The sequence below is a fragment of the Orcinus orca genome, chromosome 12 (genome assembly GCF_937001465.1).
Source record: "Orcinus orca chromosome 12, mOrcOrc1.1, whole genome shotgun sequence".
NCBI lineage: Eukaryota > Metazoa > Chordata > Mammalia > Artiodactyla > Delphinidae > Orcinus > Orcinus orca.
The window spans coordinates 40,878,415-40,900,788 of NC_064570.1; the positions used below are offsets into that span (position 1 = coordinate 40,878,415).

Below are 22,374 nucleotides of genomic sequence, written 5' to 3' on the forward strand. Positions count from 1 at the left end.
TTGTCTATAAGTAACAGGATGAAGAGGAGGGAACCTTGGTCTGATGCTTCTGAATTCACCATAGAAAAGGTGACTTTCTATACTTTAACTAAAGGTGTTAAATAGTATCAAATCATATAACAACAGTATCAGCTGACACTATGTGCCACGTGCCATTTGTGCATCTTCTCATTTAACCTCATTATTATATGTATTTTATAGATGAGAAATACGAAGCTGAGAGAACAGCTTGCCCAGTGTTAGCCACCTACTAACTGGCTGAGCTGGGACTTGAACCCACATGTGGCTAAGGTCAGAGTCTGCTCCTAATCACCCCATTATGCTTTTCCATTTATTTAGGACCTTCCATGTATTTGGCTCTCTTTCCAGCACTGGTGTTAAGAAACACAGTACAAGTCTCTGCAAAGTTCATGACCTAGTGCAGAAGACGTATGTGTAGATAGTGAATTATCAAAGCACCAGGTGGTTCAATAGGAAGTTCTGAAGAACCATAGGCTCTCTGGTAGGGAGAAAGGCATTGCAGGAATGGTTAGGGAGAGCTGGAAGAGTGGGGAAAAGGCTGGCTGGTTGATCACAGTGACACACTTTAGAGATGAAAAGAGCCACACCTGGAGTCATGACAGTACAAGTGATTTCAGATGTTACTAGTGTTTTTTGAGGACACGGTGACTAGTTAACATGGGTGATGGGAGGTAGGAATTGAAGAGAGAAACTCAGAAACTTCATGCAGACTCAAAGGTCTTAATTTTTTATTGTTTACTATAACTTTTAAAAATTTTAATTCTATTTTTGCTTTTATCTCTATAAGTTGTTCATAGTTTTAAGAAGTCAGTTTTGTGTAAATTTGCCATAGTCTTTTTTTTTTTTTGCGGTACGCGGGCCTCTCACCGCTGTGGCCTCTCCCGTTGCGGAACACAGGCTCCGGATGCGCAGGCTCAGCGGCCATGGCTCACGGGCCCAGCCGCTCCACGGCATGTGGGATCCTCCCGGACCGGGTCACGACCCCGTGTCCCCTGCATCGGCAGGCGGACTGTCAACCACTGCGCCACCAGGGAAGCCCGCCATAGTCTATCGAAGAGATTACTTGGCTCTCTGTTAATACAGTGATCGTTTTTTAATTTATTATTAAGCCTTAAAAACATACTGAGTCTCTTAGTATGGAATGTGGAGGTGAATAAGACATGACTTCTCTATTCTAAGGAAGTTTACAGACTAAAAGGAGATGCATAAAAGTAGTTATAATGGAAGACAGAAAGTGCTGAGTGCAAGAGCAATGTAAAGCCTTCCTGCCGAGGGAGTTCAGAGGAAATACATGAGAGTCACGACTGGCTAGGAGGATGGGAGGAGAGGTTAGGATCAGTCAGGGCTGCAAAAAGAGGGGGTAGAATTCCATTTTTGAGTAATGGTTTCTTAGAGCTATCACTAAACAATTTTAGATCTATTTATAGTTTAAGAGTTTTGCACAGGTGCACTTTGATGTAATTACATTAAAATTAATAAGTGTGTTGCTCCTTGGTTTCAGGTCTTTTTTTTTTTTTCTTGCTAGAGAATGCAATCCCAAATGAACTTTCTAAGAGATTCACTTTCTGCAACTCAGAAGAGACTTTAAAGATTAGTGTACCAGTCTACAGCCTGTGATAGTTTTTAGTTTGGTTTTGATGCAACTTTTCAATTTTCTTTCACTGAAAGATGTTTAGACTGTGTTCAGTATTCTTGTTTACCAGTAAATTCAGTATTATCCACTTCCTTTCCAAGGTGTGGTCAATGTGCATGTATGGATCTGTCAAAGGTGTTTTACTGAGTAAATATTTTTCTGATATTTTCAGGTAATATCCAAGGAGCAACAATAGTAGATGCCCTAGATACACTTTTTATTATGAAAATGAAAGACGAATTTGAAGAGGCAAAAGCATGGGTTGACGAAAATCTAAATTTTAATATGGTAAGTTAAAAAAAGCTGCCAATTCAGTTCTTAAATCTCAGTTAACATAAATAAATTCTCTTGGGAGGCAGATTATTGTACTGTACCCTAGCAGAAACGAATAATGCAGTTTTAAGTAGTATCATACTATATTCTTAACTTGCCCTCCCTTACTACACAAATCCCTGCCTTTCTTTTTTGGCAAACTAAGAGTAAGGAAAAAGAAATTAATATTGATTAAGACCTACATGTGCCAAGTATTCTTGTTCAAGTCTCACAACAACCCTGTGAGATGGGTATTATTTTCACACCTTTACAGATTAGAAATCGGAGCCTCAGAGGCTTATCTAGACCACACAGCTAGTTGTGTGTCAGGGCTGTGAGCCTAACACAGGTCTGTGTGACTCCAGTGCTCATGCTTTTGCACTGCACCATGGCGCATTATTGTGACTTTGTTAGATGAACGTTTGTTAAATGGAGCCCAGGGTGTCATGGTGAGCTGCAGTTCAATGAAAGACCACAAAAGAAATTGAAAAGAGAAGTTTATTACTTAACAGGTCCTGAGAAGGTACATGACTCACCCGCAGGGGCCGCACAGGGAGATCAAGGCGGACTACAGACAGACAGAAAGACAGGACCTGGGGCACATGCCGTTATTAGGGTGGGCGAAGTGCTTTGGGGTTCCAAAGCTAAGGCCAAATCAGTCAATTCAAACCAATTGGTAAGCTCCACAGTGGTCTTTTCTAAGGGATGCACAAGGGGAAGGCCCTGGGAGGTGGGGGAGACATGATCACAGAGGGAGTCATATCAGGAACTGACATTTGCTTGGGACTCTGGGACTGTTAATCGAGGGCACACTCTTGCATGAGGGGCTAGTGTCCATTTAAAGCCCCTGCAAGACACTTGGCAAAACAGAATGGCTGCCGAGTCAGGAATACCATGAAGTAGCTCATCTCAACACTCCACGTGCATCCAGGAGCAGCTGCATCCACTTTCCCATAAATAAGCCTTTAACCTTTGTTGATTGTAGACCCTTATCAGCTTAAACTTTTTTTTTTCTTTTGGCCACATCATGTGCATGAGGGATCTTAGTTCCCTGACCAGGGATTGAACCCATGCCCCCTGCAGTGGAAGCTCAGAGTCCTAACCCCTGGATTGCCAGGGAATTCCCAGTATAACCTTTTGTCAATTTATATATGAAACATTTTTTTTTAATTTCATATATGTACTTTCATTTTTAACAAACCTCAATACCCACTGTACACCAAGGAAGAGGTTCATAATTAAGGACAGTGGACTCTTCTAATACTACTTCTTGATAATTAAGGGCTACATCTTGTTAGAGCTAATCTAATTCCACAGTCATTGCTTTACCTTGTAATGAGGTTGACAGAGAGCTTGTTTTAAGAAAAGGAAAAGTTGGCCCTGGTGTTTTTGAGTCATTCACTTATGTTTGCATTATTGGTGTTTTTTTAAGTTCAGTTATACATACACGCACATATACACGTGTGTGTGTGTGTGTGTGTGTGTGTGTGTGTGTGTGTGTGTATTCTTTTTCAGATTCTTTTCCATTATAGGTTATTACAAAATACTAAATATAGTTCCCTGTGCTATGCAGTAGGTCCTTGTTGTTTATCTATTTTATATATAGTAGTGTGTATCTGTTAATCCCAAATTCCCAGTATATCCCTCCCCCTTTCCCCTTTGGGAACCATAAGTTCATTTTCTATGTCTGTGAGTCTATTTCTGTTTCATAAATAAGTTCATTTGTGTCATTTTTTTAGATTCCACATATAAATGGTATCATGATACTTGTCTTTCTCTGCCTCACTTATTTCACTATTGGTATTATTTTTAATCTGAGATTACTTTGCGAAAATTCTTGTAAGCCTCTTGTCTATCTGGTAAGCATTTGATAATATCTGTAAATCTCCATAACCAATCACAAGTAACATGCTGTATGTTGAGAATGGACAAAGAAAGGGTGTTTCCCTGCTGACCCCTCTGCTTTGTGGCGCTCCTGTTCTCCCACAGACCAAGTGAGAATACCAGCATGGTTCAGAGTGTAAAGGTAGCATAAAGCTGAGTCTTTTTCCTACCTCTTTGGATTAAAAATGTATATAAATTAAAAGTTTTAATATTTTGTTCCTGCTCCTCTACTTAATTGCCATATGTACCCCGTTTTGGAGATCACTGACTTAAAGTACAAGCAGATGAGTCTGTGTTTAATCTGCCTTATAATTGAATTTAGAATATAAAGGAGACAGTATTCCCATACAAAGGGACCTTGGAGATTGATGTGTTCAGTCTTTTTATTTTAAATATGAGAAAACAGGCCCAAGGAGTGAGGGATTTTGTAAGGTTCTACAGCTCTTTGGTTGAATATGACGTCTGGTAGCTCGGATATTACCAATAGAACTGAGTGTGAAAAATTAAGGCAATGAACAAAAAATTAGATTTCCTTCTGAGGGTTTATTTCTTAATAATACTTTTTTCCTGCCTTGTTATTTTTGAGTAAATTCAGCTACCTACCAGTAAATAATAATGATCTTGTCTTCAGCTTATATGTGGAGGAGAGGATGGAAAATATGTTTCCTTCACTGTCCCTCACCTCCAGAAAGGTAGGGGAATGAGAACTAGATTCTTCCAGAGTCTAATGATGGAAGACGGGAAAGTAGACTTTAGTGACATGAGACCCGAATAGTGTCCAGGTCCCTTGTCTGGCATATATAGCATTACTGCCCCAAACCTCCCCCAAATACTGCAGCAGTTCTTTGCTTTCATGCCCAGTGGTAGCCTGAGAAACTCTGGAATCATTTATTTAAAAGGACTAAGCAAAAAGGCCTCTCAAGGTAATAGACAAGGTAACAGAAGGCAGTTGGCTGGCCTCAGACCATGAGCAGGTGACATGAATGTATTCCATGGACCGTGGGGACCTATTAGGAAGCAGAGGGAAACTAATAGAGGATATCAGAGTATTTATTTATTTATTTTTATAAATTTATTTTTTTATTTTTGGCTGCATTGGGTCTTTGTTGCTGCACGCGGGCTTTCTCTAGTTGGGGCAAGCGGGGCTACTCTTCGTTGCGGTGCGCGGGCTTCTCATTGCGGTGGCTTCTCTTGTTGCAGAGCACGGGCTCTAGGCGCATGGGCTTCAGTAGCTGTGGCACTTGGGCTCAGTAGTGGTGGCTCGCGGGCTCTAGAGCACAGGCTCAGTAGTTGTGGCGCATGGGCTTAGTTGCTCTGCGGCATGTGGGATCTTCCCGGACCAGGGCTCAAACCTGTGTCCCCTGCATTGGCAGACGGATTCTTAACCACTGCACCATCAGAGAAGCCCAGAGTATTTAGAAAAGAAGAAGAGCAAATTCTTTGGCTTCCTTACTTGTAAGATAAAGGGATTAGGCTATAGGTTGAGTGATGGCTAAGATACTGAGCTTTGTTTCTTTAAAATTGTATTTTTGTATTTTTATAAGATTTTATTCAATGAGTTGAAAGATTTTTATGTAAAAATATCGTTTAAAGACTGTTATTGATAGTCTTGGGTTATACCCTTCAAAATATACTTTAAAAATATACTTTTAAAAGCCATAGTCACAGGTCTCGAATTTCTGTTTATTTTACTATTCCTAATTTGAAAGGTCTTGAAACATATTTGTTGCAGTTCTTTCTTTGGGTATTGCCATATTTTCCTTTGAAAATATAAAAGTTTATCAATAATATCTAAATGATAATACTTCCCATATCAAAATTAATAACAAACATAAATTCAAGACAGCTATCTTGATTTACTCTCCTAATCTTTTTTTTTTTTTTGACCGCGTTGGGTCTTCGTTGCTGCTCGCGGGCTTTCTCTAGTTGCGGCAAGCGGGCTTAGTAGTTGTGGCTCTTAGTTGCAGTGCGCATGCTTCTCATTGCGGTGGCTTCTCTTGTTTTGGAGCACAGGCTCTAGGTGCGCGGGCTTCAGCAGTTGTGGCACACGGGCTCAGTAGTTGTAACTCTCAGGCTCTAGAGCACAGGCTCAGTAGCTGTGGCACATGGGCTTAGTTGCTCCATGGCATGTGGGATCTTCCTGGACCAGGGATCGAACCCGTGTCCCCTGGACAGGCAGGCAGATTCTTAACCACTGTGCAACCGGGGAAGTCCCATCTCCTAATCATCTTAAAGTGCTTCAACTTACAATTTTCTAGTTGGTTTTATTATGTCCCATTAGAGAATTTGTCTTATATTCACTTGTTCTACCCACAGATTCAAGGGATTATGTCAACAATTACACCGTTTTTTTTCCTGAAAAATAACAGAGGTATTGGTGGCAACAGTGACTTTATTTTTTACTTTAAAGGTCCAGATTGGTCTCTTATCCAACCGGAATGCCATCCTATTCTTCAGGAAAATAAGTGTAGGGTTCTTTATCTGAAGGTTGTAAATGGACCTCAGAAAGCAACTTTGGGTCTTCTTGAATGCCTGAATGAGTTCTTGACTTAGGTCCAGAGCTCCATGCCATGGAGCATGAAAGAAGTGACATTTGCCTTAGTATTGCTCTTGTAAAAGCTCTGTTTTAGAGCAGCATTACATCCTAATGGTGCAGATAACTGAGTTAATTATCCTGTCGGATGGAGTTATTTAATATTTTCTATCCGAATGCTAATCAGTGTCTGCCAAGGGTGATGATTTGGGTTTTGGCTATAAGGATACTGATCTGTTCCCTCTGACCATAATTAGTGATATATAGATTGGACTGCTACTTGAGGGTCCTTCTGGACCTTCGTGGTAAAACCGATCTACTGACAGAGAGAAGATGTTGATTTTGCCTATCTTTGTGGCCCAAAGAATTTGCACTTTGTTCATCTAAAGAGATTTATCATGTTACTTAAATATGAAGTTAAAAGCTGCTCAGACATATGTTATACTAAGCTATAAAGTTTAATGTTGCTATTTAATCTGTTAAAAGGAGTTGTAATCCTCAGAATGTTAATACAACACATACTTTAAAGTACCATTTATAAATGAATGTGTATGCTAAGCCTAAACATAGGCAAGGCTTATAGGCAATAACCTCTCTTTAAGCAATGGGTTTGTAAAGTCTCATGTTTCCACTGGTTCTCAGTGAGGTAAAGCATAGTTACCATATGTTAGTAGCGGAGCAATTGTTATTAAACTGTTATTGCATTGGTTTGTAGTGGGACAGTTGTTATTAATGCTTGCTTGTTCCTCGCTTATAGTTCATTGAGTAGAACGCTGACAGGATGTTTGGAGGAATAGCTAGCAAAGACGTATTCTCTGATCTTAGGGCTCAAAGAAATACTCTTTAAAAAAACCAACTCTAATAATTGGGGCCAAACACTGAGAAGAGGATTAAGATATTTCTGAAAATGAAAGTTCTTTTCCAAGAAGTCTTTTTCAATTTAATGCAATCAATCAGACCTGCCCTGCTGTATGGAATCATAAGTTAAGAATTAAGGAGAGGGCTTCCCTGGTGGCGCAGTGGTTGAGAGTCTGCCTGCCGATGCAAGGGACACGGGTTCGTGCCCCGGTCCGGGATGACCCCACATGCCGCGGAGCGGCTGGGCCCGTAAGCCATGGCCGCTGGGCCTGTGCGTCCGGAGCCTGTGCTCCGCAACGGGAGAAGCCACAACAGTGAGAGGCCCGCGTACAGTAAAAAAAAAAAAAAAAAAAGAATTAAGGAGAATTCCTTAAACTTGATGCAGGTTTGATTCTGAATAATTATCATAAGGCCTGAAGGTGCAAAGAAACAATATATCTATTCTTCAAGTCTGCGCCTCTGTAGTTCTGCAGTCAAAAACTGTGGCTGAATCTGTTCTCCAACCTAAATTTGTTATTAAAATGGTCAAGCCCATTATTTCACTTACTAAAATCTACTAAAATCTATCATTTTATAGATAATTTTGGTAAATAAGTTGCTTATAAAAAATACAACCTAATTTCTCTGAGTTATTTAAAATACTATCTTGTAAGAGGTTGATCTTTTAGGCACTCAGGTTGAAGCAGGGATTTTGAAGTGTTCACTTTCCCTCTTGTCTGGATATGGTTAGATTCTTCATGCCTGTGAGCTCCTGATCTGTTTATTTGAAGGACACCTTTCCCAGTAGAGAGATGGAGGATAACGTGAAGGGTGGGGGGAGGGAGCCATTCAAAATGGTTTATTGAATTAAACTGTTTTCCATTTTAGCAAGTTTTATCACTTTATCTCATAATTTTACATATACGTATAGTAAGCCAGAGGACAGCAATACTAAAGAAAGGGATAAACTTAAGGTGGAAATTATCAGTCTAAGACACCTAAAGCAATATGAGAGATAAGTAGTGAAGCCTAGTTTTTCCATGATTTCACCTCTTGATTTTAGATGTAAACTTAATTATACCATATATTTTATGAAATTTATGTATGATTCTGGTTAAGTGTGTTCTTTGATTCAAAGGCTGTTGGTAGAGGAAACTCAAAGTGAAAGAGCAGTTTCTCCAGTCCACATGGTTTTGTGGGTAGGCCTTAAGTCAAAAATATTCACCTTCCACTTGCTCATCAATTGTGAAATTAACTAGCAGGTGCGTGCAGTTTAAACAAAGACTGGATCTGCTTCTCAAACTGGTGCTCACATACAGCTATGAACTAGAAGCCATGGACTACGTGGGGCATATTCCTGGAATGTGACCTTACTTAAAGATTTAAGGGATTTAATCTCATTTAAAACAAACACAGATTGAAGGAGACTACAAAATCTACATTGTTAAGATAAATCCAAAAGATTTTAGTGTTGCAGGCTGTTTGGGGCTTCCCTCCTGTACATACTGTTCTCTGCCTGCCCTAACCCCGCTCCTGTCATTAGGGTAAGTCACTGGAAAAGTTCTAGAACATCTTAAAAAATGCTGCATGAATATTAATAGGATGCATATCTTCATTTAGATTTAATAAGTTTATTTTAATGGAAATCAGAGTCAGAAGTTTATAAAATTGGCCTCAAACCCTCAGATTGTAGAAGTTCACTTTTGAAAACCCAGATATCGTATAAATTGTATCAAGCCCAAAAGGAAGCTTGGTCAGGATACTGTATTTCAAAAGAGGATTTGAAACATGACTCCCATGAGAGTCAGAGAAGGTATATCAGTTTGCATTCTAGTATTTAGAAGATTATGATTCTGGAGTTTCTGATTTTCCAAGAACCCCTGAGGAAGCTAGGCCTTATTGGTTTACTTAAGCTGAGCTTTTGTGCAGCGGTAATGGCACTTATTTCATTGAGTACTTTACCTGTGGCAGGCATTGTGCGTGGTGCTTTACATTCATGGACTTGTAGCGCCGTGTACGAAATGCACTGTCCCTTTTTACAAATGAGAAAACCAAGGCTCAGAGAGAATATGTGACTTGCCTGGGATCTTGCACTCAGTGGGCTCCTGAACCAGCCTTCAGTCCCAGGTCTTTCTGACTCTAAGGTAGTGTTTTGATAGTCTGCTGCCCACAGTCGAGCCAGCCAATTTATGTTTTTATCTTCTTAGTGCTTTTCATCAAAGGATCTGTAAAGAGTGACCTGAAGTGTATAAATTTCAGTCTGCTGACCTAAAACATAATATAACCCAAAATGTTAAGAGCTCTCAAATTAAGGTTTCTAAATAATTTAGATTTAACTTTGGAAAAAAAAAAGTAGAAAATATTATATGCTGGGAATTCAAATGTAATTTTGGTTTTCAAAAGAAGGTAGATATGATGACTGTTGAATACAACTAATGGTGATGTGACTTCCTGAGCGAGATCTTGAAAGACATGAACACAAGTAACTGGGAACCTGTATGGATTCACTAACAAGCCAGATTTGCTTCTTGGATAGGCTCACCAAACCGTTAGATCCGAGAAATTCAAAAGACAGAGCACTGACCTTGAGCGTGGCACTTTGCAAAACCGTCTCTCAGTATCTTACAGACAGCGGAAGATAAATAGAATTTAGGTTCTAGAATACATTGCTGGATCAATAACTGGTTGTACCCAGTAGGTGACTGATGTCTTGCTGAAGATGTATTTATGATGGTGTTTGACATGGCTCAGTCTTCTACCATGCAGTAATTTTCATCAGATGTTTATATAAAAGTCCTGATTATCCAAAATTTTCATAGGAGGAAAAGAGAATGAATGTGTATCAAATGAAGCCAAAGCTAGTATAAGAATATAAAATCATCTTAACAGACTTCAGTAGGCAGAAACGTGGAGGACTATTCTTAGGTTTAAAAACTGAAAAACACAAGTACAAATTGAGAATGATAGGATTTGAGGGTTTTATTTATTAGATTTTATTATTAGACATTGTTACCTTTAGACATAAGAAGTATAGCTGTGTGAGCCAAAACAAATTAACGATTCGCTTTCTCTTTCTTATCAGTAATTTTGTGGAATATTAAAGCTTTTACCAATATTTATGTAATACTCATTCAGAGTAATACACATCACAGATAAATTGTTCCCATGTAAAGTACTTTAATCAAATTGTATTAGGTACATATTACAAATTATGAAATACAATTGAACGAACTCACCAGAGTCTTATATTATGATGCTTTTGCCTAACTCTGGCCTAGTATGTGTCTCTCCCAAGTAATATTCATGACCTTCCTTTTGCAAGAAATTTTTTGAAAAATTTTTTTAACTTAAGCAATTACTTAGCTTTAATTTGTTAGATCCTTATACCTTTTTAGAGAAAGCATGTGGAAATTAAAGAAAATATACCTCTTTTTTTTCTTCTGGAATTGTTTTCGCCCACTAAAATGTAGACTCCATGAATTTGAGGACCTTATGAGTCTTCATTGCCATGTCCCTAGAACCTAGGACAGTGCCTGACACATAGTAGTTGCTTAATAAATGTTAGTTAAAGGAAATAATATCTCAGATGATTGTGACTAAGCTGATCTGCTGGATATGTGACTCCATATATTAGTTTGCTGTTAGCCCCTGTGATTTCAGCGAATTGTTTGACACCAGGCAAAAGTGAACAATTACTGGGTAGGCCTAACAAACATGAAAAGAAGCTAACAAAAGCCTGAAGCTAAAACCATACACAAGCCCCTGTGTCCCTATCCTCTGAAGCAAAAGGCTTTTTCTTTAGTCTTCTAGGCCTCCCCTGAGTCTCAAAAGGCTGGCTGAAGAGTTAATGATCAGGAAATATGAAGATGTAGAAACAAAGAATAGCTGTTGGGCCAGGAAACTGGTAACAGGTTAGACTATAAATCCGCCACATCGCAGAATCACCGAGTTCCCAGTCCCCTGAAAGATATACATAAAGGCCTGGCACACATTCCTATGTTCTTTTTACAGGAAGCAGGCCCACACCAGATGAAAACTGCTGACCACAAGCACATAGACCCTAGACCATTTGAAACCAGAAGGTTGATGACGCTTGAAATTTCACCTTGATGCCAACCAATCCGAGAATGGTGCACGAGCTGATCACACACCCTGCAGCCCCTCCCTCACACTGCCCTTAAAACCCCTCCCCTGAAAGCCATCGAGAGTTCTGGTCTTTTGAGCACGTGCTGCTCATTCTTGTTGCTTAGTGCCCCACAGTAAACGTTGTACTCTCCTTTACCACACACAACATGGTGTCAGTAGATTGGCTTTAGTGTGTGTGGGCAAGTGGACCCAAGTTTGGTTCAGTAACAAAGTGTACCTACCATCTATTGTAGGTTAGCTGTGCTAAATTATCTAGTAATAGAATGTAGGACAGATCCATGTAGTAGTCAAATATTGTAAAATAATAAAAGTATTGGCAATAATTACTAATTATATGCCACAATTATATGACCATTAATAAAGATACTTGACGCGTTATCATGTGAGGTGATATAGGAGTCAGGATAACAGCTCTAAACCAGGAATCAGAGTAGTCAAGTTTAAATCCTGATTCAACCACTTCTTTCTTTCTTTATTTATTTTGCGGTATGCGGGCCTCTCACTGTTGTGGCCTCTCCCGTTGCGGAGCACAGGCTCCGGACGTGCAGGCTCAGCGGCCATGGCTCACGGGCCCAGCCACTCCGTGGCACGTGGGATCTTCCCGGACCGGGGCACGAACCCACGTCCCCTGCATCGGCAGGCGGACTCTCAACCACTGCGCCACCAGGGAAGCCCTCAACCACTTATTAGTTGTCTGACCTTAAGAAAGTCATAGTAACCACTATAAATCTCAGTTTCTCCATTTGTAAAATGGTTGTAAGAATAGTAATTATTTCACACGGTTGATATAGGACTAAATGACATAGTCCATGTAGAGATTAGCACAGGATATAGAGCTTTGTAAATAATAATAAAAGCAAGCTATTATTGATGTATATAAGAGCTGTTTTAACAAGGTACAACATATATTATTATAATCTCCTTTATGCAAAGATAAAATTTCTTCTCAGAGAAATGTGATCATCCCAGACCACGGACAGAACATTTGGGAACCAGCACTAGAACCCAAGTCACTCCAGCTTCAAATCCTATTTACATTCTAGCTGTGCTACTTTAAAATGGTGTGGGAAGAATTCTAGAATAATGTTGAACTACCAGCAAAAGTATGAACAGTCTGAATGGTCTTTCGGGAAGAAAAACAGGCAAATGAATGAAATAAAAGAACACAGAATAGAAAAATAGAATGTCCTGGGCCTGTCGCATCTGCACAAAGAATATTGAGTATTGTATCTAGTGTTGAATAGAGGGAGGAAATAACTTCATTTTATAAATATTTTTATAATTGTTATTTTAAGAGTCAAAATGTTTTGATCTATTTACATGTGTTTTGACACTGTTAGAAGGCAGGGCTTTTCCCTCTTGTGTATAAATTTCTCTGGGCAAGCATATAGGATTGAACAAAATTTAAATATTTCATGCACTTTATCACGGTGATATTTTTCTCAATTGTGTACTACCATTTATATATGAACCTCCTTTATTTTGTTTCCACAGAATGCTGAAGTTTCTGTTTTTGAAGTAAATATACGCTTTGTCGGTGGACTAATCTCAGCTTACTACCTGTCTGGAGAAGAGGTAAGATGAAAAGTGGCATATAAATGGGAATTATGAAGTGTCTTAAAATGATATTCTCCAAGTAAAGTATGCTTTTTATGGTATCCATTAAATTTTCACGTTTTGATGGGCCTCTAGCATATACTGAATTTCTTATAATAAGTACTAATTAAATGAGCACACTGGAAAAGTCTGACAGACCATGTTGTCAGGAAATGTTAGGCAGTGCCTTTAAAAAAGCCTGGCTCCATTATGTTATGTATGGTGTGATTAAAACTACAAATTATATATGCCTATGGACAAAGTAAAGAGTTTAGTATAGTGGCAGGTTTGTGGATTTCTTTCTTTAAAAATTATTTTAATGTTAGTATAATATTAACTTAATAAAAACTTTTTTGAAATAAAGCTTGGCAAGTGAGATATAAAAATTAGAGTATTTAAGAAATTGAGGGGGTGAGTGAGATACTCAGCTTCCCAGTTAGAAGTCCTGTAGGCCAGTAACCCCACATAAAGTGCTTTGCAGCTCCTCCTAGGTTGGAGCTTAATTATCGCTGCTCAGAACAAAGAAGGAATTTTTAATTTAGCTGCCTTTTATCAATAGATTAAGAAAGGATTTTTGTATCATGCTCATGAAGAGCACAGGTGCTATTATCCTCAAAGGTTTTGGACAGCTTTATGAATAACAACCTAAGAGTCCACTAAGAGTCATTAGAATGGACCTCACCTTTAATTTCAACAGTGTTAAAAGCTGACATCAGGAAAAACAGTCACATATTTCAATTGCATATCAATCAGATTTGTGTTAGCCTGAGCAATCTGGCTGGGGGGAAGAGGGGATCTTACCTAGTGTACTAGTTCATGTATTTCTATGCTCCTTCAAACAAATTTAAGCACAGCAGTATATGCTTAATGAGAAAGACTACTTTACTTTGTTTCTCGTCTCTCAGATGCTTTCCTAGTCATAACAAAACAGCCTGTACAATCTTAACATGCTCCTTCTTTTTAGATTTTATTCTACCATAGAGATTTTCAAAGTGTATAGATGGCTTCTATATTCCCCTGTATCTGTCCTGTTTGTGATAAACCCTGTTCTTCATTATCCCTCTTCTTCCCTTTTTCCAGTTGCACATAACTTCATTTGTTCATTTTGGTGTAGGATGTTCTAAACGCTAAGCCTGGGAATCCATATTTTTAAAAACTCATAATTAAAATTAATTACTGTTTTTTTACTAAAGAAGATTCTGCTTTTAGAATATATGTCTTTGAGTATCCAGTGCCTGTGTATTCTCATTGTTTTTGGCGTGACATACTTAGGATGACCTTGGTTTTAACTTCCTTCATCATTTCTGTGGGGTGAGACAATTTGGAGGAAATAAGGACTTCATTGTATCTGGGCTCAGATAGGGTAATGGAGCATGCAAAGAGAAACAATTATGTATTTCTTCTAAATATGCATCATGTAGATTAGGATACTTTTTTACTCATAACAGTATCTTAAGTTTATATACCTGTGTTTGTTTCTATATGTGTGTATGCTTACTGGAGACATATATGTTTATATACTAATATAAATATTATACAGATATAGCTTGCCTACAGATAAAATCATCTGCCTAAAACATTGTAAGGATTTTTTTTTGCGGTATGCGGGCCTCTCACTGTTGTGGTCTCTCCCGTTGCGGAGCACAGGCTCCAGACGCACAGGCCCAGCGGCCATGGCTCACGGGCCCAGCCGCTCCGCGGCCTGTGGGATCCTCCTGGACCGGGACACAAACCCACGTCCCCTGCATCAGCAGGCGGACTCTCAACCGCTGCGCCACCAGGGAAGCCCTGTAAGGATATTTTTAAATTCTCTACTTAGCTAACTTTAGTAAGAAAAGGACTACAAAAAACACGTCCATTGAAAATAATTATTCTTTTAGTATATATGCTTTGTCCTTATCCCTGTGCAAAACATTCATTGTGTTAATTATATCTATATTTTCTGTATTTTAATTTTATGATAAAAGTTACCTTAGGCATTTCCTTTCTTATATATCAATACTTTTCTTTGTTTCTATAGAATACATTTTTAATTTTAGTTCTTAAAGATTCATCTTCTCAGCATAGTTTTTGCTAACTATTCCCTAAACGTTAGACAGTTGGGTTGCTTCCAGTATTCCTATATTTTGAATAATGTAGCTATAATCAGCCAATAAATATATTTATCCTCTAAAGTGGGATTGGCAAGTGAGAAGCGATTAGTATAAGACTGTTTTACCATCATCTCCTGTTTCTTCCCCCCAATTATTACCTCATCACTGATGGTTGCCTTTCATTTGACCAATGCACTCAGGAGAATTAGCTGTCAGGAATGTGATCAAGGAAAATTATTTTACCCTAAGTCTGAGCTTGATCTATTTGTCTCCATATCAAAATGAAAAATTGGGCATTCGTTTAATAGAAAGAACATCAACATGGCCACATTATGGATTAGTTGGTTTTAGATTGTTGATAAAGTTCTATGCTACACACTCTTTTATAGATCAAGGTATTACTAAGATAGTCTAGGAAAATTCATCTTCTTAAATTATCTCATAGAGGGACTACTAAATCACCATAATTTAACATTCTCATTTCATCGCTGAGGCTCAGGAGTATTCTGAGAACATCTTATAAATCACCATCAGAAGTATATAGGCCCACACTGATGTAAGTTCAAGATTCTTACGTTTATGTTACAAAAACAGAAGAGGAAATACCACTGACTTGCATTACCTGCTTCAGGAAAATTACAATTAGAAACACTGAACAATAATCAAGAATGTCAGTGGACCTCTAAACCTACGAAAAGAACAATAGGAACATGAAATACCTGTTGACATATACTTTGATTACAGGGACATATTCAAAAACTTGAAATGCCCTAGCTCAGTTAAAATATTTTGTAGTATTATTTTTTTAAAAAAAGCCGAGCCACAAGATTTCCAGAGCCTATATAAGAAATGTAGATAACCACGAGAATTACAAACGGATGGGATAAAAATAAGATGAATACCAAATACTAAATGATCAGTAATAAAAATAAATAAAAGAGATAGCATCGCTCTATTATAAGCTCAACGGAAACTAAAGTCCTCATTGGAGATAGTAAATAGCATCTAGAATATCATTACCCAAATTATGTTCTACAGACCACTAGTTTCTTTAGATATGGCAGGATAAATCTGTATCTGTATATATACTAAAAATAAATTTGGAAAAAGTTACATCCTATATTCTTTCTTAGAAATTCACAATTTACAGAAAAAGGAACTAATTTTTTTTTATCTCTGTATTTCCATACTTACTTAACTATAACCTCCCTCTTTTTTTTTTTTTTAAATGTAACATCTGCTAACACTGAGTTACAAACATTGTTTCCCAGAACAAATTTTGGGAAATATTACTGTAGAATAAGAGTAACCAAAGCAAAAGTGATATTGAAAATTGGCAAATGCAAAACAAGACATTTCAAGAGAAAATGATACATGTAGAAAATAGCATGTATGACTATACCACATATTATTATTTGCTTTACAACAGAAATCAGTGGCTGTATTGAGCAGAAAGTAAACTTAATGGGATATAGTAATGCCACAGACTCATAGAGAAGGCTGAAGAAGAAATTGGAACTAGCACTCTCAAGTTGCCACAGAGGATCTCTATGGCTCAGCAATCTCTCTGGGTCACCCTAGAATTAATAAACATGCACTAATTTTTTCCTACCCTTGTCAAGACACAAAGTTCCAGAAGAAGGAGCTCAATTGGCAGTTTTATTTAATGTGGTCCCTTAAGGATCTTAGGAAATGAAAGAGAGGATATGATAAAAAGTGTTCCACAGGGTTTGAATTCAGTATCCCATGAGGACCAAGTATAGATAATTCCTGAATAGGAAATTGAAGGCCCTATTGGAAGGGTAGGAATAAAAGGTGTTTGGGAGTCAAAAAAAAGACATAATTCCACTATGATGAGGAAATAGAGGAAATAGACAAGCTGTATGGAAACTGATAATTTAATAAAATACTGCTTAGGAAAGCTTTTCCTGATTTGAAAAACTACTTTATTCTGTAAATTGAGAGAGAACATTTAGAACTGACAAGGTATTTAATCCTCAAAGGAAACATTCAAGTAATATGTTTTAAGTATGTGAACTAGAAAAAGTCAACTCATCAAAGCTAAAAAGATTGAAGAATGAGCTTTCATTGAATAAAGGCAACAAGGGCATCTGACCCAAGACCCAAGGGCATCTGACCCAAGGGAAACACATACAATAGATTTTTACATTAGATCAGTTTACTCTGCCAAGGTAGCCTTCATTCCGAAGGCAGCAAAAGAACGTTTTCCCAAATTAACCAAAAGAAATCCACTGCTCCAGACACACCACTACAAAAGATTGCTGAAGGACTTACTGAAAAAGAGAAGTAGCTAATACCTCTAATTGTTAAAATATCAAGGAGGAAAACATGAAGTGGGTAGGATTGTGGAGTAGGGAGGAGAGAAATAAGATTGAGAATGTGAGTGTAGTGGTAGAAAGATCTATTTTTTTCTCATAATAGGATTCAGACGTTTGGGGTGCAGGACATCAATTTTGTAGAGTTTGTTTAGTGATGATCCTTATATATACTTTAGATATTAATTTACTGTTTAGCATTCATTATTGAAACTTTATAAAATAAAGGAATATGATAAACTGAATAGGTAATATTTTCATTTTAAAAGGTTTAACTTAGCAAAATGATATTAGATTACAGTAATTTTGCTTAAATTTGTAATTGTTTCCGTGGATAATGAGCTAAATTGTCTCATGTTGAATATTTTATTAAGATTGGAAGTTTATTTTGTACTTTAAAAGGGATCTAGGAGTACATGGAATCGATTCTAAAATAATGTACACTTTCGTCAAATGAAAATGCTACCTTTTTTTGGCCTACATTGAATTACAGAAATCATACCTACTCCGTAACTCAGGTTTTCTATGTGTCTTACTCTGTACAAAGCTCTATCCTGTATTTATAATTGTTTTTGGAAGCACAGAAGTTTTATTAGCCATAAGAACTTTATCTCAGTAATACATGAAAGCAGTTCTACAGTTTGCCAAGAATTTCAGCTCCAAAACCTATTCATGGCTAAGGTATAAGTGGCAGAAGCTGGTATAGATTTGCATCTGATAAATGTGGTAGACCAAATGAGAGGGCTTGGCACCTAAAGGAGAGGGAAACTCAGAAAATTAACTTGTTTATTAATGAAATATGTGTATCCCTTTTAGTTTAGCACAGTACTTTGCACATAGTAAGTGGACTACAAATTCGTATCAGTGAGAATAGACCTATTATGATGCAGTAACAACCTCAAAATCTCAATGGTTTAAGACAATACGCTCTACACACTCTTTATGCTTTGCCCATGCTGCATGCTCTGCCCACAACTCTGCTTCTCATCATCCTCCCTCCAGAGCCCAGACTGGTGCAGCAGCTGCCATCTGAGTCATTTCCATTTGCCAAGGCAGGAGGCAGGGTGTTGAGGTGACAAAAGAAAACCTGGAAAATCACACACTGGCTTTTAACATGTCTATTGAAAAGACACTTGTTACTTCAGCTCTCATCTTACTGGCGAAAGCAAGTCACATGGCCACTGTAATTTAAAGGGTTGGGGGACAGGATGCAGTGTTACCACCACACGCCTGGGAGTAAATAGTGCTAATGACTGCCACAGTAGCCACTGACTTGGGTTAAACTGTATAGCCTTCCCAGCTGCTAGGAGAAGCAGAAGATAGGAATTTGTGAAAAGAGGGGAATTTTTTCAAGGGTCCCCAAACTGGAATTAGTCTGCACCACAAGGAAAAGACTTCCATACTATGGCCCTAGGGTAGTAATTAGAGAGTCATGCCTTGGGATTAGAAAACATATTCACTGACTTGTCAAGTAAAAGGCTACTCTTCTAGCACTTGTCTACAAAATTCTGTTTCTGCGAGAAACATCTCCTATTCTAGACTTCTCCTGTAACCCCCCAAATTTCAAACAGTAAAGTTGAGAAACCCAGGTAAACTATGCTATAGAAAAGGAATGCCTGTCATCAGTACTGCAGTTGTCTAGTGGGGGAGCTAATCATTGCTCTTCAGCAGCACCCTGCTGTGTTGAGCAGACGTTGTGGACCTGGTGCCTTTCCTCCAACCACTTCCTCTTTAAGTGTTTGCTCAGACCAGGAACTTGTTGTTTTGCAAAACCTAATGTAAAAGATGAGGTAATATGTTTATATTTAGATTTCTAGTGAATCATTTCATAATTTACAATGTCTGTTAAAACCAATACTTAAATCATTTTTATTGTCTGAATCATATTGACATAGATTTCTAATACTAAATTTGTGTGTGTATGTATGTGTGTGACTTAAACAAAAGCTGTACTTTTCTAGTAATATTTCTGTATATTTTTTTTCTTTGAAATTATTGCAGTGTCCTTTAGGAAGGTATCATGAGGTACCTATAGCAAGGAACTTAAAATTTAATGGGACTAGTAGAAAATTCCTGAGAATTGTGATAATTTACCATCTGGTAAGTGCATTTATTTAGTGGATCAGCATATGCTTATTGAATACCTGCACTGAAGCACTGACTGCACTTGGTGCTGCAGAAACAGTGAACAAGAGAAACAGTCTCCACTGACAAATATTGATTCATTTAGATGTTATAACAACCCTGTAAAGTAGGAGTAGATACTGTTTTTATCCTCATTTTACATAGGGAAAGACAGAGCACTGAGTGTTAAGTAACTTACCCAAGGGCATACAAAGCAGCAGAGCTGGCCTTCAAAGTTGGACAGTCTAGCTACAAGACAGCAAGTAGCAACCTGACATTAGGGATCTCAAACACAGAAGACAGAAGTAGGCTATAGGCTTGAACTTATGAGTCATCAACAGCTAAATGTTAATAGAAGGGATAGAAGGGAATGGGGCTGCTGAGAATGCATATAGATTGAAAAAAGGGAGCCTTAACATTTCGGCATTGGTGAGAGGAAGGAGCTAGAAAAGGAGACTAAGAAGTGGTAATCCCAGAAGTAGGAGGAAAACTAATAAATGTGATTATCACAGAAGCAAAGGGAAAATAGTATTTTGAAAAATGATGAAGTATTCAGTTGTGTCAGAGGTTGCTGCTATGGCAAGTTGTTTAAGGACTGAAAATATCTTTGGACGTAGCAATATGGAGGTCACGGATGACTTTACTGAAAGTACTTTTAGTAGAATAATAGCATATAATCCAAATTGATTTTGAATGAAGAGGAGAAGGTCTTTTAGAAGGTAAGGGAGGGTAGGATTCAGAGGACAGATAGCCTTAGGGAGTGGTCCCTCCTCCACTGCAGTATGAGAGGGTAGAGGAGAAAATGGGCACACATGTCAGTGACTTGGTAGATTTGGTGGCAAAGATATGAGATGTTTACTATGCGATGGCCCCTGTTAACTGTATGAAAAAGCATCAGACAAGGACATCTGCTGAGGTTCACGGGGAGAGAATAGACATTTCAGATGAGTGTGTATAATTTGAAATTGTCATTCTAGAGAGGGTTGTGACTAGAGATACATGGTAGAATTTCTGGACAGTATCTACGTGGGTGACCATGAATTCATGGTGGCATCAATCCTCAGGTGTATGATATTTCTTTCTCCAGTAGTGCTCAGCAGTTCAGATACAAGCATGGAGAAGGTAGTTGGTGTGTTTTCATTGAGTTTTGCTGGACAGATGAGACAGAGACACCAAAAAACATATGGATTTTATGGTATTGGCAAAAAGTTTCATTAAAATTATAGACCATAAAGTCCAAGAATGAGTATAAGACAGTATGAAAAAAAACCGGTGAGTGATGGTTAGAGAGAAAATGGACTGGTTAAATTGCCTGATGTTTAGTTGAAGTAGGATAGTAGAAGTAGCAGTAATTTAGCAGATAACTAGAAGCTCTGGAAGTTAAGGCTATATAGTGGAATATATGAATAAGATATTTAAAAAATAGGGAAGTCTTGAGTGATGTCATAATCCAGGATAACATCACAAGACTGAGTGATTAAGGAGGGATTTTGCCAGAAGCTATCTGCATAGCTTACTGTGCAATATATTTTAATTGAAAAAAAAATAGGTCTTAAAAAAAAACAACTTTCAAGCATCAGTGAATTATTTTTAAATTTGCTAAGATATAAACACTACATAATATTCATAAATCCATATGAAAATATGTACTGAACAAAGGTTACTGTTTAAACAAAGAGAAAAATATTCATGCGGTATGAAATTTAAATATATGATTGTTGGACAAACATTCATGACTCTAGAGCCTTAAGAAGTCAGTACAGATTAGAGTTGGCAGTAGAAATGTAAACAAAATGCATGTTAACTAATTAGATTAAATGCAACTATGTACCTATGCAGAGCTGTTTCTTTTAAGCTATAACTAGATGAAATTGTATCTACAATAAATTTAGTAAATTTGATTGTAGTGATGTGAATTTGTTTTGAATTTCCTTTAGTCCGTTCAAGCTGCTGTATGCTATAGTAGAATACCATAGACTGGGTGGTTTATAAACAATGAACATTTATTTCTCATAGCTGTGGAGGCTGGGAAATCCAAGATTAAGGTGCCAGAAGATTTGATGTCTCGTGAGGGCCAGCTTCTTGTTTCATAGATGTCCATCTTCTCTAAATGTCCTCACATGGCAGAAGGGGTGAAAGAGCTCTCTAGGATATCTATTATAAAGGCACTAATTTCATTCATGGGGGCTCCACCCTCATGACCTAAACACCTCGGAAAGCCTCCACCTCCAAATTATCATCACATTGGGGATTAGCATTTCACATAAAAATTTTGGGAGGACAGAAACATTCAGTCTATAGTAGGTGCCTTCTAAAGTATGTCTTCTAAAGATTTCATTTACAAAGCTTTCTTGTGTTACCATTTTATGATGTAGATTTATAGTTTATGTATTTAAAGTTTTTTTCTTTAAAATGTTTTAGATGATAGTTCATTGACAAATCTTAGGGTTAACTATTCTAGTAACTTAAGCCATTTCTGATACATTATGAAGTGTTTCTCCAAGAGAGATCTGTTGATATATCTGGATATACAACCATTAATTTTGCATTTGGACGTTCATCTTATAATTTAGCTGGAAATTCTTTTACATTGATAATAAAGTAGACCTAAGCCTTGAGGGTAATGTTTGTTTTTAACTTAATAAGTGATCTTTATTTTAATCTGAGGTATCCCATTCCTCTGAAGCAGTACAAATAGTGACTAATTCCAGGGTCCTGCAAAATGAGGAAATCCAAGAGGTTTAATGATATGGGCATAGAACACAAGAATTTTTTCACAGCTCTTTATTATAAACACTTTTGTTTTTCATTTGTGCCATTAGATAGAAGGTTAGGGTTAGACCAGATAAGCAAAAGAGA

General features: G+C 37.7%; 1 protein-coding gene across 6 annotated transcripts in view; it reads left to right on the plus strand.

Annotated features, from left to right (window-relative positions):
* The window catches only part of MAN1A1 (mannosidase alpha class 1A member 1), a 178,576-nt gene that overhangs the window by 48,322 nt on the left and 107,880 nt on the right, over positions 1 to 22,374 (plus strand). For all 6 annotated transcript variants that reach the window (XR_007470618.1, XM_049695519.1, XM_004263874.4 and 3 more), the window contains 2 exons: positions 1,827 to 1,942; positions 12,861 to 12,941. Coding sequence is in view for 5 of the 6 variants with exons in the window: in XM_049695519.1 (XP_049551476.1) it covers positions 1,827 to 1,942; positions 12,861 to 12,941 (197 nt within the window). In the remaining variant the exon portion in view is untranslated. The remainder of the gene's footprint in view (positions 1 to 1,826; positions 1,943 to 12,860; positions 12,942 to 22,374) is intronic.